This window comes from Erythrolamprus reginae, chromosome 2 (assembly GCF_031021105.1).
Source record: "Erythrolamprus reginae isolate rEryReg1 chromosome 2, rEryReg1.hap1, whole genome shotgun sequence".
In the NCBI taxonomy this organism is placed as follows: Eukaryota; Metazoa; Chordata; class Lepidosauria; order Squamata; family Dipsadidae; genus Erythrolamprus; species Erythrolamprus reginae.
Window position 1 is genome coordinate 239,489,317 of NC_091951.1, and position 21,792 is coordinate 239,511,108.

The 21,792-nt window shown below is 39.7% G+C and overlaps 1 protein-coding gene across 2 annotated transcripts in view; it reads left to right on the plus strand.

Annotated features, from left to right (window-relative positions):
- The window catches only part of LOC139162208 (cyclin-G-associated kinase-like), a 110,561-nt gene that overhangs the window by 66,432 nt on the left and 22,337 nt on the right, over nt 1-21,792 (plus strand). Inside the window, exons 15-22 of one of the 2 annotated variants that reach the window (XM_070742316.1) lie at nt 499-632; nt 2,587-2,781; nt 5,662-5,779; nt 6,507-6,586; nt 9,592-9,785; nt 10,277-10,432; nt 12,644-13,132; nt 16,588-16,752. In XM_070742316.1, the coding sequence (XP_070598417.1) occupies nt 499-632; nt 2,587-2,781; nt 5,662-5,779; nt 6,507-6,586; nt 9,592-9,785; nt 10,277-10,432; nt 12,644-13,132; nt 16,588-16,752 (1,531 nt within the window). The remainder of the gene's footprint in view (nt 1-498; nt 633-2,586; nt 2,782-5,661; nt 5,780-6,506; nt 6,587-9,591; nt 9,786-10,276; nt 10,433-12,643; nt 13,133-16,587; nt 16,753-21,792) is intronic. The other variant, XM_070742317.1, reaches the window with a different exon arrangement.

The window sequence follows — 21,792 nt, forward strand, 5'->3', positions numbered from 1 at the left end:
AAGAAAAAGAATGGGAGTAAGGAAGAGAGAAAGAAAATCAAAATCTAGTTTGAAACTAGCTCAACTATTTAAGTGGCATTTTGATATTGATAGCGTTGCCCTATTATGAGCTCACTGTTATAGACACACAGTACAGTATTTTATTTTGAAATTCTCTGAGGCAAAACGGTGATTTTTTTGTTTGTTTGTTTATTTATTTGTTTATTTGTTTGTTTGTTTGTTTATTTATTTATTTATTTTTATTTCTGTGCCGCCCAGTCCCAAAGGGACTGCCGCTCAGACACTATACTTTTCCGCCCACCACCCCCAAAAATTAGAGGGAACACTGGTAGGTGCAATTCAGCAACGATTTGATGGGGGGGGGGAGTGAGTAGGGAGTGGGATATGGCTAGATGAGCAGTTCCCAGAAAAGAGGACACTTTCTTGCTAATAGTCAAAGCACATTTTGTTTGATTTTTTCACTCATTTCCCCTCTTTGATGGGTCTGTTTTTTCATAGGACGGAAGAGCAGCATCTGCAGTCGTGGTTTGTTCTTTCTTATGTTTCTGTCGCCTCTTCACCACAGCTGAAGCTGCTGTTTATATGTTTAGTATGAAACGTTGTCCTCCGGGCATTTGGCCATCGCATAAGAGGTACGTTGTTTGCAGAAACAACCAACAAATGTTGGCTTAAAGACAACCCTTGTTATTTTTTTATTTTATTTATTTTTTGTAAAATTTTCAAAGTGGTGTAGCGTAAGCAGATTGGTGGAGTGTTTCTTCTTACAAGGCATTTGGTTCCTTGGGGTTCTGTCCTGTTCATACGGTGCACAGTGAGATGTTTTTGTAATTTAGTATTGGTGTTAGTATTAAACTATGATTAGGTCACTTTCCAATTAAAGCATTCCTGCCAATCCAGCATAGGTGCCAAACTTTACTGGATTTTTTTTTTCATTTTCTCTACTTTTTAGTTTAATATCCTGCCAACCTTTTCATTGCCTATCATTTTCTAACATTTTACTTGTTTATTTTAATTTTAAAAAATAGAAATATGGCACAATGGTCAAAGCTGTTGTATGCAGAGAGGAAGAAAGATGACCCTAACTCATTTGTATGCTGCCCTGAGTCTACGGAGAGGGGCAGCATACAAATCTAATAAAGAAATAAATTTGGGTTTTAAACATGGTGTCTGTCATGTCATTTTCTGCAGGAATAATGACTTAACTGGCAGCAGCTGACTGTTAGTTTCAGATTCATACAACAAACCAAACGATGGTTAAGGCAATTTAATTCCTGATAAATTGGTTTTATTGGCCTGTAGTTAAGACACTTTTCCTTAACAACAATATAACTTTACTCTGCGCTCATTCAGCATGCTAAACTTAACCACACTTAAACTAAACATGCAAAAAACATTCTTGTGGTCCAGCCATTGATCTATAGCAATGTTTCTCAACTTGGCAACCTAAAGATGTGTGGACTTCCAGAATTTCCTTCCAGCCATTTTGGCTAGAGAATTCTGGGAGTTGAAGTCTGCACATCTTCAAGTTACCTGGGGTTACCTTTGAAAAGTGTTCGGAAACTTCAGATCGTGCAGAATGCAGCTGCGGGAGCAATCATGGGCTTTTCCAAATATGCCCATGTTACACCAACACTCCGCAGTCTGCATTGGTTGCCGATCAGTTTCTAGTCACAATTCAAAGTGTTGGTTATGATCTAAGCCCTTCATGGCACCGGACCAGATTATCTCCGGGACCGCCTTCTGCTGCACGAATCCCAGCGACCAGTTAGGTCCCACAGAGTGGGTCTTCTCCGGGTCCCGTCAACTAAACAATGCTGCTTGGCGGGACCCAGGGGAAGAGCCTTCTCTGTGGCGGCCCCGGCCCTCTGGAACCAACTCCCCCCAGAAATTAGAATTGCCCCCACCCTCCTTGCTTTTCGTAAGCTCCTTAAAACCCACCTCTGCCGCCAGGCATAGGGGAACTGAGATACTCTTTCCCCCTAGGCCGTTACAATTTTATTCATGGTATATCTGTATGTCTGTTTGGTTTTTATTATAATGGGTTTTTAATTGTTTTTAGTATTGGATTATTATTATATGCTGTCTTATCATTGCTGTTAGCCGCCCCGAGTCTTTGGAGAGGGGCGGCATACAAATCAAATCAAATCAAATCAATACATACATGCATACATACCTAGGTTGAGGAAATATTGGTCTATGGCAAGGGTAGCTCTTCTATGACATGTGGACTTCAGCTCCCAGAATTCCTGAGCTAACATGATTGGCTCAGGAATTCTGGGAGCTGAAGTCCACAAGTCATAGAAAAGCCAACTTTGTCTACCCTTGGTCTATGGCAAGCATGTCTCCCAATTATGGGGTTATACAAACTGAAAGAAGATGGCTTCATTCTTCTCAGAGTATCTCTGTGTTACAATACTGTTTACCAATTAACAGCTTAAGAGTAGTAGGAGAAAGAATACATACCTTTGCACACTTGGTGATGAGATTGACTACTCTTATATTTATGTTTGAAGCTGTATTGCATTGACTTGGGTCACGCAGCCTTCTTCGACTGTATACATTGACTATGTTTTTGTGTGCTCTCAGATATATTGAATATATGTGTGACATGATGGCAGACGAGCCCATTATTCCTCACAGCAAGCCAATTCTCATAAAGTCAATCATCATGACCCCAGTCCCTCTCTTCAACAAGCAGCGCAATGGCTGTAGGCCTTTCTGTGAAGTTTATGTTGGAGATGAAAGAATAACTACTACCTCACAAGAATATGATAAAATGAAGTAAGTGGGATATTCTGACAGCCACCATTTTGTCTCTTGCAGTGATGTAGTATGGGTGGGCAAGGCCTCCATTGGTGCCTTAATATCTAACACAGTTTGTACCAATTCATGCAATGGCTATTTTATTAGATGTTTTATTTGATTATTGTGCAGAAAGGCTCCCTGGATTGATTCATATTAAATGCATCCGTCTCTTCAATTTATGGAGTAAAAGATGAACATAAAAGGGATATGGGGAAATAAAAATAGAAACCCCAGAGTTCTGAAGGTTAGAAAGAAAAGGAGAAGTTGGAATTTTATCAAGCCTGATGGAGTGGCTTTGTTGACTGCCTCCCCCTGCTTTAACCCAGAGGCTAAGCTGGACATCAGATTTAAAAAAGCCAGAGGTGGTCTGTCTTTCAAGTTTTAGGCATTCCTTTAAAGTAAAGGCAGATTTGCCTGAATTTTGTTCTCTTTGGAGTTCAGATATGTTCATATCTGGTATTTTACATAAATGGTACTATACACCAGCACAACTTTCACACTTCCAGAGGAAAGGGAAAGGTAATTGTTGGCATGGTTGCCAAAAGAAAGGAATCTTCATGCATATGTTCTGGGAGTGTGTTGAAGTTCAGAAATTTTGGAAGGAAGCGCAGAATGAAATAAATAAAATGTTAAATATTAAGTGGATAATTACAAAAGAAATAGCGATATTAGTTAAACAAAGAGAACTAAGAGACTTCAAAGAAACACATGGAGGGCCATGTGATTTGAGAAGATTATCCTGCAGCATGGTATGAAATGGCTCTCAACCACCACCACCCCCTTTCATCTTGGCATGTTTACAACTAGAATCCAGTGTTAGTAACGCAACCAAAAGTTGTAATTACTTGCTGAAAATATTGACACGTAATATTAGAACAGGAGTCCCCTGAAATGTGCTTGTGCTTTGTTAATCAGTTCACCAGGTACTTAGCCAGACTTTCATAGAAACAATTGGCCACGTAATATGGGAGTTCCCAGATCAATTCATGATCTGATTTTGGGTTTAGAGAGAGAAAACTCTGTTATTTAATGATCACACCAGAATAAAGTTTTGGGATATGGCTAATCTTCTTTCTGGTTTACTTTTTGCAAGACAGGTGGAAAGACCCCAAAAGTCTAGATTTGTCATAAATGTAGGTAGACAAAGATGGATTTGCTTTTACTAATCTTAGCTTTTAACACTATAGCTGTACAAGCAAACATTTTTTCAGAGCCTGTTTGTTGTTGCAGTGGTTAAAATACCAGACCAGAAACCAGGAAACCATGAGTTCTAGTCCCCCTTAATGGATGAAGCCAGCCATTGGCTTAGTTCCCCTCTCTTAGCCTTAGGAAGAAAGCATTGACAACCCACTTCAAAAAAATCTTGCCAAAAAACTTGCAAAACTCACTTGAAAGCAGACAAACACATACAGTCCAGCTTTAAGTAAAACTTAACCATCATATTTTTCGGAGTATGAGACACTCCAGAGTATAAGACTCACCTCAGGTTTTTTTGGGAGGAAAATAAGAGGGAAAAAAAGAATTCTGCCTACCAGCACCCATGACCAGCCTTTGAGAGGAAAGCTCTGCTTGGGAGGGGCTGCCTTTGCAACTTCCAAAAGTCCATTTGTCCCAAAAGCTCTGTTTCTGGCAGGATGGTTTGTGGCAATCTCTGCAGCCTGGAACAGGTATAAAATGTGATGTGCAGAGGCCGAAGGGTGGGCGGGGCTACATTTGGTGTATAAGAAACACCCACATTTTCACTCCCTTTTTGGGGGGAGAAGGGTGCGTCCTATACTCAAAAAATAGGGTATATTGTTTTTAGTTGATGACCATATCTTTTAATAAACTAAAATGATGAATTCATTTTGTCTTTGCACATCTATAGAATCAAATTATGGAGTATTATTTTGACTTCTGTATGATGTGCATGATTGCCCCTCAGTCCAGGTTTAAGAAGGGAGATGTGTTGGAATACCTCTATCCACAGCTCACATTAGAGAACCGTCTTTCAGCTGTGGCGAGGGGGGCGTTTGCCCAGGTTCGCCTGGTGCACCAGTTGCGGCCCTATCTGGACCGGGACTCACTGCTCACAGTCACTCATGCCCTCATCACCTCGAGGTTCGACTACTGTAATGCTCTCTACATGGGGCTACCTTTGAAAAGTGTTCGGAAACTTCGGATCGTGCAGAATGCAGCTGCGAGAGGAGTCATGGGCTTACCTAGGTATGCCTATGTTTCACCAACACTCCGCAGTCTGCATTGGTTGCCGATCAATTTCCGGTCACAATTCAAAGTGTTGGTTATGACCTTTAAAGCCCTTCATGGCATTGGACCAGAATATCTCCGAGACCGCCTTCTGCCACACGAATCCCAGCGACCGATTAGGTCCCACAGAGTGGGCCGTCTCCGGGTCCCATCAACTAAACAATGTCGGTTGGCAGGCCCCAGGGGAAGAGCCTTCTCTGTGGCGGCCCCGACTCTCTGGAACCAGCTCCCCCCAGTGATTAGAACTGCCCCTACTCTCCTTGCCTTTCGTAAGCTCCTTAAAACCCACCTTTGTCGTCAGGCATGGGGGAACTGAGACATCTCCCCCGGGCATATACAATTTATGCATGGTATGTTTGTATGTATGTTTGTTTAGTAAATGGGTTTTTAAAAATATTTTAAATTATAATTTAGATTTGTCATGAATTGTTTTATTTTGCTGTGAGCCGCCCCGAGTCTGCGGAGAGGGGTGGCATACAAATCTAAATAATAAATAAATAAATAAATAAATTGGTACTTTAAAATGGGAAGCAATGAACTAAAAATTTGGCAGAATGAATTACGATTGCATTCAAATCTTAAAATCAGGACTATGCTTATCCTCCTTAGGGATTTCAAAATGGAAGATGGGAAAGCAGTCATCCCATTAGGCATCACCGTGCAAGGAGATGTCCTCATTGTGATATATCATGCCAGGTCCACTTTAGGTGGCAGACTCCAAGCCAAGGTAACACTCAAGCTAGGGACTTCTGTGCTTGTAATGTTGTGCACTTCAAGGTAGAGCGTTATCCTTACCAGTTGGTTGGAATTTTTTTTCTCCTTTTTAATATTCTATAAATAGGAAACTGTTTCCTCATTTTCACTTTGCGGCTTTCATGAGTTCAAGCAATTTTTCTAAACAGTTATATAAGTATAAAAAATAAAGAATTATTGGACATTATGTAATTGAAACAACTGCAGGAAAATGTCAAAAATTAAAGTGAAACTTTAGAGTTAGGTGCTGTGGTTTGATTTTTGAGAACTGTCTTTTTTTTAAAAAAAAGAGAAATATAAATATGCATTTCCTGCAGATTGCTGCCGAAAATTCAGATTGTTCTGTATCTACAGCAATTGTAACACTTGAGATTTATTCACAATAACACAGCTAATAATTCAGTTTATTTGTTGGCCAAGATAGTTCTGGCTGACTTTGATTCTAGCTGTTCTGAGCCTAGGGGGTGGGGGTGGAGGAGGAGGCATGCTTTCAAATGCTATGAATAAATGTATTGACAGCAGGAAGTCATTGGGATGCAAGATAAAATGTTTCAGGGCCAAAGGCCTTTTAACACAAGATTGCCAGTCAGAAAATATATGTAATGAAACTCTGAAAGTGGTCAGATGAGGATTTGTGTCTTCAGGGCATGTTGTTTCACTAGCACATCTTAATTCCCTTGTTGTTGTTGTTCCTTTTCAAGGTGGCATCAATGAAGATGTTCCAGATTCAGTTTCATACAGGATTTGTACCTCGCAATGCCACTACTGTGAAATTTGCAAAGTATGTTGATCACGTCTCTATAGGAAATGCTTCACAACAGTTCTTCGTTTTGCATTTGTGTCTGTTTGTTTTTTAAATACAGATAGCCCTCCACTTACAACAGTTCATTTAGTGACTGTTTAAAATTACAGCGGCGCTGGGGAAAAAAGCAAATTAGGACTGTTTTTCACACTTATGACCATTGAAGGGGGGACATGATCGAAACATTTAAATATGTTAAAGGGTTAAATACGGTTCAGGAGGGAAGTGTTTTCAATAGGAAAGTGAACACAAGAACAAGGGGACACAATCTGAAGTTAGTTGGGGGAAAGATCAAAAGCAACATGAGAAAATATTATTTTACTGAAAGAGTAGTAGATCCTTGGAACAAACTTCCAGCAGGCGTGGTTGGTAAATCCACAGTAGCTGAATTTAAACATGCCTGGGATAAACATATATCCATCCTAAGATAAAATACAGGAAATAGTATAAGGGCAGACTAGATGGACCATGAGGTCTTTTTCTGCCATCAGTCTTCTATGTTTCTATGAAGCCTTCCCAGGGTCACATGATCAAAATTCAGATGCTTGGCAACCGATTTATATTTTATGATGGTTGTAGTATCCCGGAGTCATGTGGCCTCCTTTTGTGACCCTCTGACAAGAAAAGGCCAACCGGGAAGTCAGATTTCACATAACAACCATTGTGACTAACTCAGCAGCTACAGCAATTCACTTAACAGCTGTGGCAAGAAAGGTCATAAAATGAGGCAAAATTTATTTAACTGTATAGCTTAGGATCAGAAATGTTAGGCTCCATTCAGGGGTGGGTTCCAGATTGCCCAAATCGTTAGTGACTTGCTGGTGACCTGAAGATGGCGTCATAGATCCAGTTCTATCTATGCCAGTCCGTGAGTGCCGCCATTTTAGGGGGGGGGGGATTTTTGGTGATTTTTTTTTCAGTGTTTGTTCTCCTCGTCCTCTGCTTTGAAAAAAGCCCACCTGCCCACCCCCGAGTTAATACCGACCTTTATTTCTTCGCCTGAAGCATAGCTGAGCAGCTCCTCAGCTGTGTTTTGGACTGAGAACACGTTCTGAGCATGTGTGGAAGTGATTTTGAATTAGGGGACACGCACGCGAAACAACTTGATGCGAGCCAGCGGCGAAGGTAAGTGGAAACCACCACTGGCTCCACTGTGGTTATAAGTAGAGGACTACCTGTATAGCAACCTCCAATACAATTTTTTCAGCCCATTTTTCAACCCAGTGAACAACATAATTGCTACTTAAGTCAGTGTTTCGCAACCTTGGCAACATGAAGATATTTGGACTTCAACTCCCAGAATCCCCCAGCCAGCGAATGCTGGCTGGGGGATTCTGGGAGTTGAAGTCCAAATATCTTCAAGTTGCCAAGGTTGGGAAACACTGACTTAAGTGACCAAAGTACTGGAGAACACCAGGCTTTTCTGCTTCAGCCACAGCTTGAATTTCTACTTACACGCTTCTGACTGGCATTTAGTGTGGCTTCTGATCACTTCAGAGTGAAGATAAAATGGAAACCAAATAGAAGCAAAATTTGAGTTCTTCTAGGTTTTGCCAGACATAATACAGGTAGGTCTAGATTTCCAACAGTTCGTTTAGTGACTTTTCGAAGATGCAACATCACTGGAAAAAGTGACTTACGGCCTTTTTTGCACACTTATGGCCATTGTAACATCCCCAGGGTCATGTGATTTACATTTGCCATGTGATCTCCTTTTCTGACCTTCTGACAAGCAAAGTCAATGCGGAAATCAGACTGTCTTAACCACTGTGTTGCTAATTTAACAGCGCCAGGGATTTACTGGCACAAAAAAGTCATAAAATGGAGCCAAACGTACTTAACCAATTTCTCACAAAGCAACATAAATGTTGGGCTCAGTTGTGGTTGTGAGAACTACCCATTGTCAAACGGAAGCAGAGCTGAAATCTTATGCATAACAGGGAGAACTAAGGCGGGAAGTAAATAATCCTGAGACCTAATTTGCAGCTCTTTTCTCTAATTCATATTATTTCTACTTGTTTTCTGGATGTGGTTTCAATATCATTTAGCCCAATTACCCCGATTTTGCCCTTTTTAAGTGATGATTTAAGATCTTATTTTTCTTCAACATTTAAGAGGTGGGATGGGGAAATCCTCTTCTTATTTTATGGAAAGTCAGGTTCTTTGTCCTGTATTTCATATAATGGATTTTTAATTAAGGACTAGAACAGCTAAAGCAGGAGTCCCCAAACTTGGCAACTTTAAGTCTTGTGGGCTTCAACTCCCAGAATTCTGGTAGTTGTTGTTGTTGTTGTTGTTATTGTTATTATTATTATTATTATTATTATTATTATTATTATTATTATTTATTGGATTTGTATGCCGCCCCTCTCCGTAGACTCGGGGCGGCTAACAACAGTAATAAAAAACATCATGCAAATCCAATACTAAAAACAACTAAAATACCCTTATTATAAAACTAAACATCCATATAACAAACATACCATGCATAAATTATAAAGGTTTAGGGGGAAAGAATGTCTCAATTCCCCCATGCCTGACGACAGAGGTGGGTTTTAAGGAGCTTACGAAAGGCAAGGAGGGTGGGGGCAATTCTAATCTCTGGGGGGAGTTGATTCCAGAGGGTCGGGGCCGCCACAGAGAAGGCTTTTCCCCTGGGCCCCGCCAACCGACATTGTTTTATTGACGGGACCCGGAGAAGGCCCACTCTGTGGGACCTAACTGGTCGCTGGGATTCGTGCGGCAGAAGGCGGTCTCGTAGATACCCTGGTCCACAAGTTGGAAGTCCACAAGTTTTAAAATTGTCAAGTTTAATGACCTCTGAGCTAAAGTCACAATGCATGGGTGGGCTGCCTTTGCAAGCCTTACAGAAGCAAATGACGTTTGTTTTAAAGGCTGTATCATCTTGCTTCAAGAGGTTTCCCTCTGCGATTTCTTTAAGAAAAACAAAAGAAGTGCTTCTAACTAATGCCATATTGCTACAGGTATGATCTGGATGCCTGTGATATTCAAGAGAAGTATCCTGACTTGTTTCAAGTGAATCTAGACGTAGAAGTAGAGCCACGAAATAAGCCCATCACGGAGCGAGCTCCCTGGGACAACTTGAACATCAAGGGTCTAAATCCCAAGATCCTTTTTTCCAGCCGCGAAGAACAGCAAGAGATATTATCGAAATTTGGTAAGAGAAAGAAAGAATGCCCGCTTAAACTCTTCCTTTTCACCCTCTACTTGAGTAGCTTTTCCCTTTTTTAAGCACTTAAAGCCATGGTTCTCAACCTTGGGGTCGGGACCCCTTTGGGGGTCGAATGACCATTTCACAGGGGTCGCCTAAGACCATGGGAAAAGACAAATTTCCAATGGTGTTAGCAACTAAAGCTTCTATTCTGGCATCTCGGAACATATTTTTACAATCCAACCAATAAGGCGTTTAGAGGGGGGTGTCCCTCTGACCTCTTGCCAATCAGCTTAAAGATCTGTTGGAAGAATTGGCGCTATAGTTGGGGGTCACCACAAGATGAGGAACTGTATTAAGGGGCCGCGGCATTAGAAAGGTTGAGAACCACTGACTTAAAGAGAAAGCCAGTTCCGAAAGAGGCGGGGTGGGGTGGGGACTTAAATAGGATGTTTTTATATTCCTTGGGTTTAAATTTTTTTTCTTTAATCGGATAGGTAAGCCTGAACTGCCTAGGCAGCCAGGATCAATTGCGCAATACGAAGCGGAAGCATCGACATCAGAAGCTTCTTCTGAAGGTCCACCTGTGGAGCCAGACTCCACAGACAGCGGCAGCGCCGAGGCAAATTTCTTTCATACACTCGACTGGGAAGGTAAAGGGAAAGGATCTGTTAGTAGCAAAAGCTGTGTTGTCGCTCTTCGTTTATGCTAAACTCCCCCTTTTATCCTTCTCTTAGCCTCAAAGTTTCTTAGAGCGTCTTATGGATGATTGATCTCACCCTTCCCCATAACCTTATAATCCAAATTCAGGCAGGAGAGTGAGAGGGGGTAAAAGCAGGAAAAAAACCCTCGCAACTCCATCTGTGCTGAGTCCTTTATTTTTAAATCTAACCAAGTCAGCATAAAAACCCCAAACTGGTCTTTAAACATAGCTAATGGAAGAGCTCTGCTTTGTTTTAACCACACCTGCTTTCCTTCATCCATTATTTATTTATTTATTTATTCAATTTTTTTTTAAATTATAGTTTTAATTATAGATTTATTATAGTTACATAAAGAAAGCAAAGCATTTTTGCTTCCTTGGTTTATTTATTTATTTATTCGATTTTTATGCCGCCCTTCTCCTTAGACTCAGGGCGGCTTACAACATTTTGGCAATGGCACTTTTTAACAGAGCCAGCCTATTGCCCCCACAATCCGGGTTCCTCCTGATTACGATGGATACGATTTTCTGAAGCAGTTTCTCTCAATAATGTCCTTGGCCAAAGTTCTTACTTACCGTATTTTTCAGAGTATAAGACGCACCAGAGTATAAGACGTACCTTAGTTTTGGGGGAGAAAAATAGGGAAAAAATAATCTGCCTACCAGGTCTGGCTAGTCTTTAGTCTGGTCAGCTTCAGAACATTAGCTTGCTGGTTTTGAGCCCACCTGCTTTCTTTTTATCCCCTGGTTGGGGATAAAAAACAGTTTCTAAAACACTTCACTTCTCTTTCTCTTCCGAGAGCAGCAATGAGAAAAAAGGCTCCGGCTGATTGTCGGAGGAAGTAGCGATGAAAGAAGCAAGCAAAGGAAAGATCGCTTAGCTTGGAAGATTGCGTTAGCATCGTTCTAGGGCTAAAAAAAAAAAGCTTAGTAAAAGCTACATGCAGAATATAAGACGCACCCAAATTTTCAGCCTCTTTTAGTGGGGGGGTGTCTTGTACTCTAAAAAATATGGTAATTTCTTTTTCAAGATGGAGAGGCTTCCGCTACTGTGTCTGACCATTTCACTGGGCCAGACCATTTACTTCTGTAGCCTTTGCAGAGGCCAAAAAAGAGGTTTCACTAAGGCACTCTTCCTTAAACTCTTAAACACTCTTCCTCAAAATGATGGGCTGTAATTCCTCAGAATTATCCTGGAATTAAGATTGATTGCGCAAGTATGGTTTTATAATACATGTGATTTTAGTAATGTTTTGTATTGTTTTTTTACTTATATTGTATTTATACTTGTTAGCCGCGCAGAGTCCGTTTGGCGTGAGCGGCATATAAATGCAATAAATAAATAATAAACAAACAAACAAATTAAATAAGTGAGTGAGCCGGGGTGGCACAGCAGGTAGAGTGCTGTACTGCGGGCCACTGAAGCTGACTGTAGATCTGTAGGCCAGCGATTCAAATCTCATTACTGGCTCAAGGTTGACTCAACCTTCCATCCTTCCGAGGTAAAATGAGGACCCGGATTGTGGGGGCAATATGCTGGCTCTGTTAAAAAGTGCTATTGCTGACATTTGTAAGCCGCCCTGAGTCTAAGGAGAAGGACAGCATAAAAATCGAATGAATGAATGAATGAATGAATGAATGAATGAATATCAGCAGCATTCATGCTAACTAGGAGGTTCTACAAGTTTGTACTTGTGACAAAAGCACCCAGGCACTTCTGGGTTGAAAAGGACTAGCCAGTAACATCACTATTTCCCAGAGAACGCCCAGTTGGTGGTTCCTTTCATGCCCTTGGCAGGAGCTGGAGCAAAGGATTGGGAGCTCATCCCACAGCATGGTATCACTTGAGTCTTGCTAACCTCCAACCCAACATCCTAACCACGCAAGCCACATTTCTCAAGGCTGTGCTAAGACTTGGCAGCCATGGCAATTTGAGGAGTGTTGCTCGGAGCTTTATAAAAATGCCCCTTGGGAAAAGTGGTTGTTGACATATAAAGTTATATTCCTCTGAAATCAGCCGCTTGAGTTCAGCAGGTGCCTTTGGATGAATTGTTATGTTGGTAAGAGAACAGAATCCCATATGCTTTGCATTGAATTCTTTGGGGAAAGGCATATGAATATTAATAAACTTCTCTTTTTATAAAAAAATAAAAATAAACAGAAGGAAAACAATCTGAAACCACTCCTGAAGATTCCTTTTCTCAAGAGAGTCTTGATCACGTTGAGGAAGAAAAGGAGAATGAACCTTCCAATGAGGAATTCTCGGCTTTTCCCAATGACGTTAGACCTTCTGAGGATAGAGAGATGCACCTCCTGGAACAGAAAGATGGCAAGCATTTTTTTGAAGCTGGCTTTGATATCCCAGCTTCTCAGTCAGAAGAGGATCCTGAAGAACAGAGCATTGACTTGCTTGGGCTGGATTCAGAGGCTACACCTGAACTTCTCCAACCTCCAACAGAGATGAAGAGTTCTTCCAGCAATGCAGACTTGCTGAATGGACTCTTTGTTGGTAGCACTCCGGAAATTTCAGAAGATTCAACTGCAGACCTCCTGGGTGGAGGAGCAGAATTCTTTTTTGGTGGCCAGCCTCAGGCCTCAGCAAATTCCCAGGGCAACAGTTCCTCGACAACAGCTACCTCTTCTTCTAGAGGTAAGTACCTTGAATTTCCTTTTCATTACAACTCAGGGCTGAAGAGTAGCGGAGTAAAGATAAACATTTTTTGTGTGTTTCTTTTGACATTTGTTTCAAATCTGATTAAGAGGGCGGGGCTTCTGAATGTCATGTGACAAGCCCGCCTTCCCTGTTGTTCTTTCGTCCCTTATAGAGAATTCCAACACCAACACCCAAATACTTGTGAAGAGTTGTTTCTTCCTTTAGTCTTTCCACAGAACCCAGTTTTGGTTTTGTTTTTAAAAAGAAAAATCTGCTCTAGAGTATAAAATGAAATAGGTGGTTAATCAGCTTTTTTAATTTGATTTTTTTTAATGGTGCAGTTCTAGCCTTTGTATTTACATCGCAACAAATCTTATATAAGTTTATTAGGAGGTTTATGGAGGAGGAAAGAAATGAAAACAGATTACACTGATCGTTAATATAGTGATTGTTTGGTTTAATCTATCAGTTGTTCCTGTTGTTATTACATCTTGTTACCTTATCTTAAAGACAAGCGAGGAGCTGAAAAGAATGGTTAAAATTTGGTTTAATAGCTAAATCTTAAGAGGTGTGTACATGTTTAATATAATCCAATAATGGAATCAGTATTAGCTTTATTCTTTGGTATTATCAATGTTAGCCATTACCACGAGGGCCAAACCAAGTACTGAGTACTGCATGCTTTTCAGAGGTCCAGTTTTATGTACAATCCTTGTTTTATTGATCACATGTAATATTCCAATTTTCTGAGATGGTGGATTTGGTGTTTTCATGAGCGGTACCCCATAATCATCTCAATGATGACAAATCATAGCTTGAACTATCTTGCCTTGCATGTAATATATTACATTTCACCTTTTTAGTTGCATTACTGAAATAAATGAACTTTTGCACAATATTCTATTTTTTCAAGTTTCACCTGTATATGATTTGTTTAGAATTTGGAAACCAAGGAGTGCCTGTATGTCAGGCGAGACATTTAAGCCAGTCCCATTTTCCCAAGTCATTTGGTTCTGTCTGTCTCCTTTCTGAATTCTCAATCACTCAATCACTGCATTTGCTTTTAGAATCTGCGTGGAGAGAGATGTGATTAGTTGCACATTCCTAGAAACTATAGAAATGGTGTGTTCACCCTTGTGGTTTGTATCCGCTGCCAAGTTTAGCCACCTTATATGCTCCCTGCCTCAAAATTTCAGCATGATGTAAAATTAAGGATGGACTTTCCTAATGGCTAGAAAAACAGTGGGAACTTTCATTCAAACCCCATGAAGTTTGTGTGTGGTATGGTGTTACCTGTTGAGCTCCTGCCTCCTCCATCTGTTATAAATGAAAGTTTGCCCTCGAGAGGAAGCAGGCTGGTTCTAATGATTGCAATACAGTGGTCCCTCTACTTAAGAACACCTCTACTTAAGAACTTTTCTAGATAAGAACCGAGTGTTCAAGATTTTTTTGCCTCTACTTAAGAACCATTTTCTACTTAAGAACCTGAGCCCGGAAAAAGTTCCCAGGGAGTTTGAGAGTAGCACAAAGGCCCAGCCAGTTTCCTGCCATTCCGCCTTTAATCTCGGCCATCTCGGGCTTTTCTGGGCTGCCAGAGGAGCATTTCGGTGGTGCATAAGGAGGCTTTGGCAGTCCAGAGTGAACAAAGCATTTTCTTTTTTGTGGGCGCTTGGAGATGGAATAAACCTCTTCCAACGCCCAGAAAAAAGAAATGCTCTGTTTGCTCTGGGCAGCGCAGAGCAAACGGAGTGTTTTCCTTTCTCTGGGCGCCGCCGCAGAGTCCCTCTTTTTTTTTTTTAAGCCTTAAAGTTTTGCATTTTTTTGATTCCCCTCACCTCACCTTCTTCCTTCGGCAGCGACTGTCCTCCTCCTCTTCTTCCTCCTCCTCCTCCCACCCAAATTCTGAGCTTTTATTTCTTTCTCAATGGGTTTGCACGCATTATTTGGTTTTACATTGATCCCTGTGGGAAAAATTGCTTTTACTTACAAACTTTTCTACTTAAGAACCGGGTCACGGAACGAATTAAGTTCTTAAGTAGAGGTACCACTGTACATCTTGACATCAGACGAGGGCAACTATGCTGCAATTGTTTGGAACAGGAAAGCATGTTGTGTGTTTATGAAAAATGCCTCGTTTGTTATTATATTCATCTACTGGTGTGTGATGATAGAACAGTCAGACACAAGCAAGTTAGTTTTGCCTGAAATGATAAGATGGGGTTGGAGCGGGCTGCTAACACGGGCAACTTTGCTGTTAGTGTTTCCAACAAACACGAGTGCATCTTAGTTTCTAGGAGCTTTGATTCTTAAAACCTTTAAGTGGCAAGGTGGAGCATCTGTCAGATATCCCTCTGGCCACAGTGTGGCGTTCCCTGCTGGATATAAATATGGTTCCTGAGCAGTTGCAGTCAGTTTTTGCTTGACAGTAGGCAGTGAAATACCTTCAGGCTGGGAGTTCAGTTTGTTTTTCTTCCCCTTTACTTTTGGAAAAAGAAAAACCCAACAACAAATCAATAATGCCTTCCCTTCTGACCGGTACAGTATGACTTTTCTCCTTCCATTGGGGTCACTAGGCCACAGGAGTTCGTTTGAGGTTCTTTTTTTTGTAAAGGAAGCCCTGTTAGGTTTCCTTCTACTGATGAGCTTTTTGCTGATTTCAGTTTGCTGGCCCGGCTTTCATTTAGTATAAAATTTAGTTGGCTTTTTTCTGGGTTTCAGAGGTTGCAGCTTTTTCTTTATTGAGAGTCAAGAGACTTGTAGGAGGCTTAATGGATACAGATAATCTGAGGCATTATTACAGAAGACGTATCAGGAAAGACTTAAGGAACTCAATCTGTATAGTCTGGAGGACAGAAGGAAAAGGGGGGACATGATCGAAACATTTAAATATGTTAAAGGGTTAAATAAGGTTCAGGAGGGAAGTGTTTTTAATAGGAAAGTGAACACAAGACCAAGGGGACACAATCTGAAGTTAGTTGGGGGAAAGATCAAAGGCAACATGAGAAAATATTATTTCACTGAAAGAGTAGTAGATCCTTGGAACAAACTTCCAGCAGACGTGGTTGGTAAATCCACAGTAACTGAATTTAAACATGCCTGGGATAAACATATATCCATTGTAAGATAAAATACAGGAAATAGTATAAGGGCAGACTAGATGGACCATGAGGTCTTTTTCTGCCGTCAGTCTTCTATGTTTCTAAGACAGTTGCTCTTTCTGATGATTAGAAATCCTTTTGTGATATAAGGTAGCAATTAAGCCCTAATAATAGTTCGGGTTTGTGTAAAGCTCAGTCTTAACTTCTAGAAAGAATTTATATGCCTTGTGTTGGCCATTCCTAAGACTTGCTATATTTTCCAGAGCAGAATCTTTTAACTTTTTGCTTGCCTTATTTCTGAAAGCATCACAAATAACACCAGCAATTTTGTGTTGTGTTTTGTTTTATCTTTAGCAGACCAGTTTGACCCATTCACGGTCAATGCAGGCAGTCCAACTCTTACCGGTCCTGATCTCTTTGGAGACTTTCTTAGTTCAAATGCACCAACTGTCCCTGCTATGTTTCCTTCCACCCACAGTGCACCGCCTCCTTCCTCTAGCACAGACGTCCTTAATTTGGGTAAGTGGATGTATCACCTAGTGTCCTGCCTTCCTTCTCTCTTTCCTTCCCTCCCTCCCCCCCCCTCCAAAAAAAATCACATGGCCTCTTGAATGAAACCTGCTAACTTAGATTAGTTAAATTGGATTAATGTCAAACAAGCGTTGTGGTGGCATTGCTATGGACAAGCCTTCTGTTGTTGATATAAACTTGTAATATAAACTTTTTATTAATATGATTATTTCCTCATTGCTTATTTGACCCCTATGACAATCATTAAGTGTTGTACCACATGATTCTTGACAAATGTATCTTTTTCTTTTATGTACGCTGAGAGCATATGCACCAAGACAAATTCCTTGTGTGTCCAATCACACTTGGCCAATAAAATTCTATTCTATTCTATTCTAACACCCAATATAATATGGGGTATGTTTTGCAAACTGATGTCGTCTTTTACCTTCAGATTCTTTTGGGGTACAAAGGCAGAGCTGCATTGGGAAAAACCATCCCGTAGTACAAAATTTTAAAATATAAAAAGGCACTCCAGCAGTCTGTCTGTCTGTCTCTCTCTCTCATGTTTGTGTGTGTGCGTGTGTGTATCAATTTGAAAATTAAGGGAGACTAGAATAGATCTATTTCGGCCTTGTTCTGGCCTCATCAGCTAGCCATACCTTCACTGGGATTATATATATAGTATCGATAGTGGGTGGAGCTAATCTCCAAGAATGGGAATGACACTGTCTCTTCAGCCCATAAGGACCGAGTTTGACTTTTGACCTATCTGCTATGTTGCCTAGATTCCCCTCTTTTGACTCAGTCCTTTGGCAAGGAATCCTCTCTTGACACATAACTGGTCAGGTATAATATAAAGTTGGTGCCATCTTTAAGTAACAGCCTTCATGGTTCTCGATGTTCTGTTTTGTGTCACTTAGAAATACTGTCATTTTGCCTTAAAAATGGGAGCAGCCAACCTTTCCACAACCTTTGCCAAAAAGGAGGGAGGGGTTAGTATTGTCCATTTTTGCTTAAGAGTGAAACTAAGAACTAAAGACATACGATAAAGACATACTGCACGAGTCAAAAAGAGGGCGGGGAAAATATTTACTGACCCCTCACATCCTGGACACAAATTGTTTCAACTCCTACCCTCATAACGTCGCTACAGAGCACTGCACACCAAGACAACTAGACACAAGAACAGTTTTTTTCTGAACGCCATCACTCTACTAAACAAATAATTCCCTCAACACTGTCAGACTTTCTACTAAATCTGCACTTCTATTCTACTAGTTTTTCTCATCATTCCCTTCACCCATTTCCTCCCATGTTGATTGTATGACTGTAACTTGTTGCTTATATCCTAAGATTTTTATTAATATTGCTTCTTCATTGCTTATTTGTCCCCTATGACAATCATTAAGTGTTGTACCACATGATTCTTGACAAATGTATATTTTATTTTATGTACACTGAGAGCATATGCACCAAGACAAATTCCTTGTGTGTCCAATCACACTTGGCCAATAAAATTCTATTCTATTCTATTTTAAAGTTTTTTATAAGCCCATTTCTGAAGGCCTTTGCCTCCTCAGACATTCTTAAGGGGCTTCTGATTGGTTGTTAGCTGTGAAACTTCTCCATAGCCAATAAGATGATGGAAAAGATAGAGCAGGCTTGTTTTGAACACTCTACCAGTGGCTTATAACAATCAGCTTCTTGTACCATTGCTGCTTAAAGCTGATGTGCACTCTTGAGATAAACCAATTAATGCTTATGATATTCTGAAAAGTGATAAAACAGTCCCTGTAACTTTTCTCTAATTTAAATGTGCAATGTTAGACAATTAGAATATAGTGGTATAAATAATAATAAAGAATTGTGGAGTTTTTATGTTGATGGCTCCTGAGCTGGAATCCAGATCTCTACCAGGGTGATAGTAAACTTCATTGTCCTTGATTTTTTTGTTTTCTCTCCCTTTTCAGCTGCTAGTCAGAATTCTATGTCTCTTTTCCACCACCCCCTGCCCCCAATGGTGTTTACTTCCTGTCAAGTATTTTGTACTTCTGATAATCTTGGTGCTTTTCCACCCACTCTCAGCCAACTAAAATTTTAATCATAGAATCGCTGAGTTGGAAGACACATTTTATGGCATTGATCCAACTCCCTTATTCAGTGCACTAATCCAAATTAAACCATTGTCAGTATGTCTGTGTATTTTTTACATATATTAAGTGAAGAAGACATAATAGGTGGGATGGATGGGTGGGTAGGTAGGTAGATACATAGACAGACAAACAGACAGACAGACAAATAAATAAACAAACCACACTGCTTTGCTAGGAAACTGATTCTGTTTTTTGACTGATCTCACTACATTGTCTTTTAATTTACAATCATTATTTCCATATTCTGCACAATAGGATATTTTTATTCCATGCTGGTATAGAAAATTATTATCTCAGCTACCTTTCTGCATGATATCTCATGAGGTATTTGATGAATCTTGGAGCATTGCTTTTTACGTTCTCTTTTCAAGAATTTATATTGCCGTTTCTCTCAATCTCTCTTTGTCAGATCTAATTTTTGGTCCTTTTATCATTCTCATTGCCCTTCATTCCAATTTGTTTCAAACTTTTAAAAAATATGGTGCATAGAATTAGATGTAACACCTGAGATGATATCCGGCCAGTATGGAATTCTTCCATTTTTAAAAAACATGCATTAATACAGCCAAAAACCCAACCCTGTTTGCAACCACATTACATTGCTGCTACGTAGGCTTGTGTTAAAACCATTTTAGAGATGCAAGAGGCAGTATACAGAAAAATAATAACAATACAGATTATTTCTGTTAGATTTGATATCTAACCTATGAGAACCAAGGATACAAAGTATTTAATTATACTCAGAATCTCATTTGAGTTCAAATTCTCTGGAGCCTAAAAAGAAGACAGACTAAATGAATAACAAACAGCTCACTGTATTAAACTATAAGTTTATTCTCAGTGTTAGGTATCTAGAGAGTTACTTTGTTCATTTATTTATAAGGAAAAATAAGTGCTAGAGAAGTAGGTGTAGACTACTGTGGTGGCTATGGTTCTATCTATATCCTTTCTTCCCATGTTGACAATAGCACAATAAATTCTGATCTTTACCTAACTCAATGTTCTAGTGCATTTATTTTCTGGTAAACTGTGCTGTATTTTTTCATTCTAAAAAAAAATAATTCAGAAAAAAACATATGACATGGTTATTGCTCATTTGCATAGACTGTCCATCAAACAGTGAGAGGGCTGATAGAAATATATTTTCCTTTTTCTTGGCTAGTTCACAACACTCGTATGTATCTAAAAATGTCTTGTGTATAAAAACATTCGGTCTCTATAACTATATGTAGGAGTGCTTCTCATTGGATGGGTATCTGTTTAAATAGGCAGAGGAAGAAACGCAAATACAGAAAGTCTAATGTACTGTATTCCCTTTTTGTATTAAGTCTGAACTGAGATGGCATCACACGCAGTTGTTATTCAGGCTCCTCTCCTGATGAAATCTATAAATAACAGTTTGTAGAGTCCGGAAAAGATCTCTCTTGCCGGCTTAATAGCACATCTGCTCCATGCTATGGATAAAGATGCTGAGAGCTTTTCTAAAATGATTGCGTCATCTGTTAGAGGGCTTTAGTAGGCTTGCTGTAAGACTGGGTTGGACAATGGCTTTTTGACCTCAGTGAAATCTTGTGTAACCAATATAATAATTTAAACTTTTGTTGCTGTCAGTTTTTTTTCAATTACATGCACATGATTATTATTATTTTTAAAGAAAGAAACCATTCCCATTACTGTTAAAACAGCAAGCCCCTTCTGCCTGGATATTTACAACAAATCTTTTAGTGTAACAGCCTGAGGGGGGGAAAAAGAAACAGCAATAAAGTCAAAATGTCCATTAAATTTTAAATGGGCATTACATACTTGCATAAGTTGATGAACGGGGATTTTCCACTTGCAAAAAAAAGGTACCTTCTGGAACCAAAAGATTTTGGTCTGTTAATCTGTAACTGTTAAACCAGGGTCTTGTACAACCCTGAGTTGGGTATGTAAAGGATGTGTTACAAAATACTTCACTTTAATGGTGAAATAACTTTCACAGTAACCTTGCATAGAAGCATATAAGGAAATAAAAATAGCCTCCAATGCAGTTGTCTTTTTCTGGAATGGATTAAGGAATGTATTATTATCTTACTGTTGAAGCTATCCTCAAGTTGACATAGGCTTTCATCACTTAGATTTCTTGAATTAAACTCTTAAAATTGGGAATATTGGGAGTGCTCATCTATTGTATATGAAAGTGCACCAACTAATGAAGGTTTATGTTATGTCTGGTTTTGGCTCTAGTAATCATTTAACATCTAGAGCAATTGAGTTATTTTTTTCCAAAATTCACTCTGTTCATTCTCAGAAAATGAGGCCTTCTAGACACAAAATCTGAGAATTAGTAGTAAACCTGATTTATGCTAAATTTGGAAAGTAAATTGAAAACATTATACAGCCCAACCAGAAATCTATTTGCATTTTTAAAATGCAAATTAGTACTATTAAAAGTCAGAACTTAATGTTCGAATGTTAAATTGAGAAAAGTGGAACATGCAGAGACCTCAAATAAGTTAGCTTAATTGACCTGAATAGAATGCTGGCAATTGTAGAACTTTACCAGTAGAACAGTTGCAGTAGCAACCTCTTATACTCCTGTTATAGTTCTTTTATTGTGGATAACATTGTGACACTGTAGTTTTATTCATGCTGAAAGAGAATAAAGCAGATTTTTTTAGTCCAATTTATCCACCATCCACCAGATTGTGATGGTTGCTTGGAATGAAACTCAAGTGTAGCTGTAGATACAAATCCAAAAATTGACAAATTCAGTTTAACTTTAAATCGTGGCTTGGAATTGTTGCTGAACAGAGAGCAACTGTAAAAGGAAATTGTCAAAGAGGCAGCTTAAAGTACTTTTTATGAGTTGTCTGAATTAAAATATGACTTGTAAGATGCTGCCCAGAGTCTC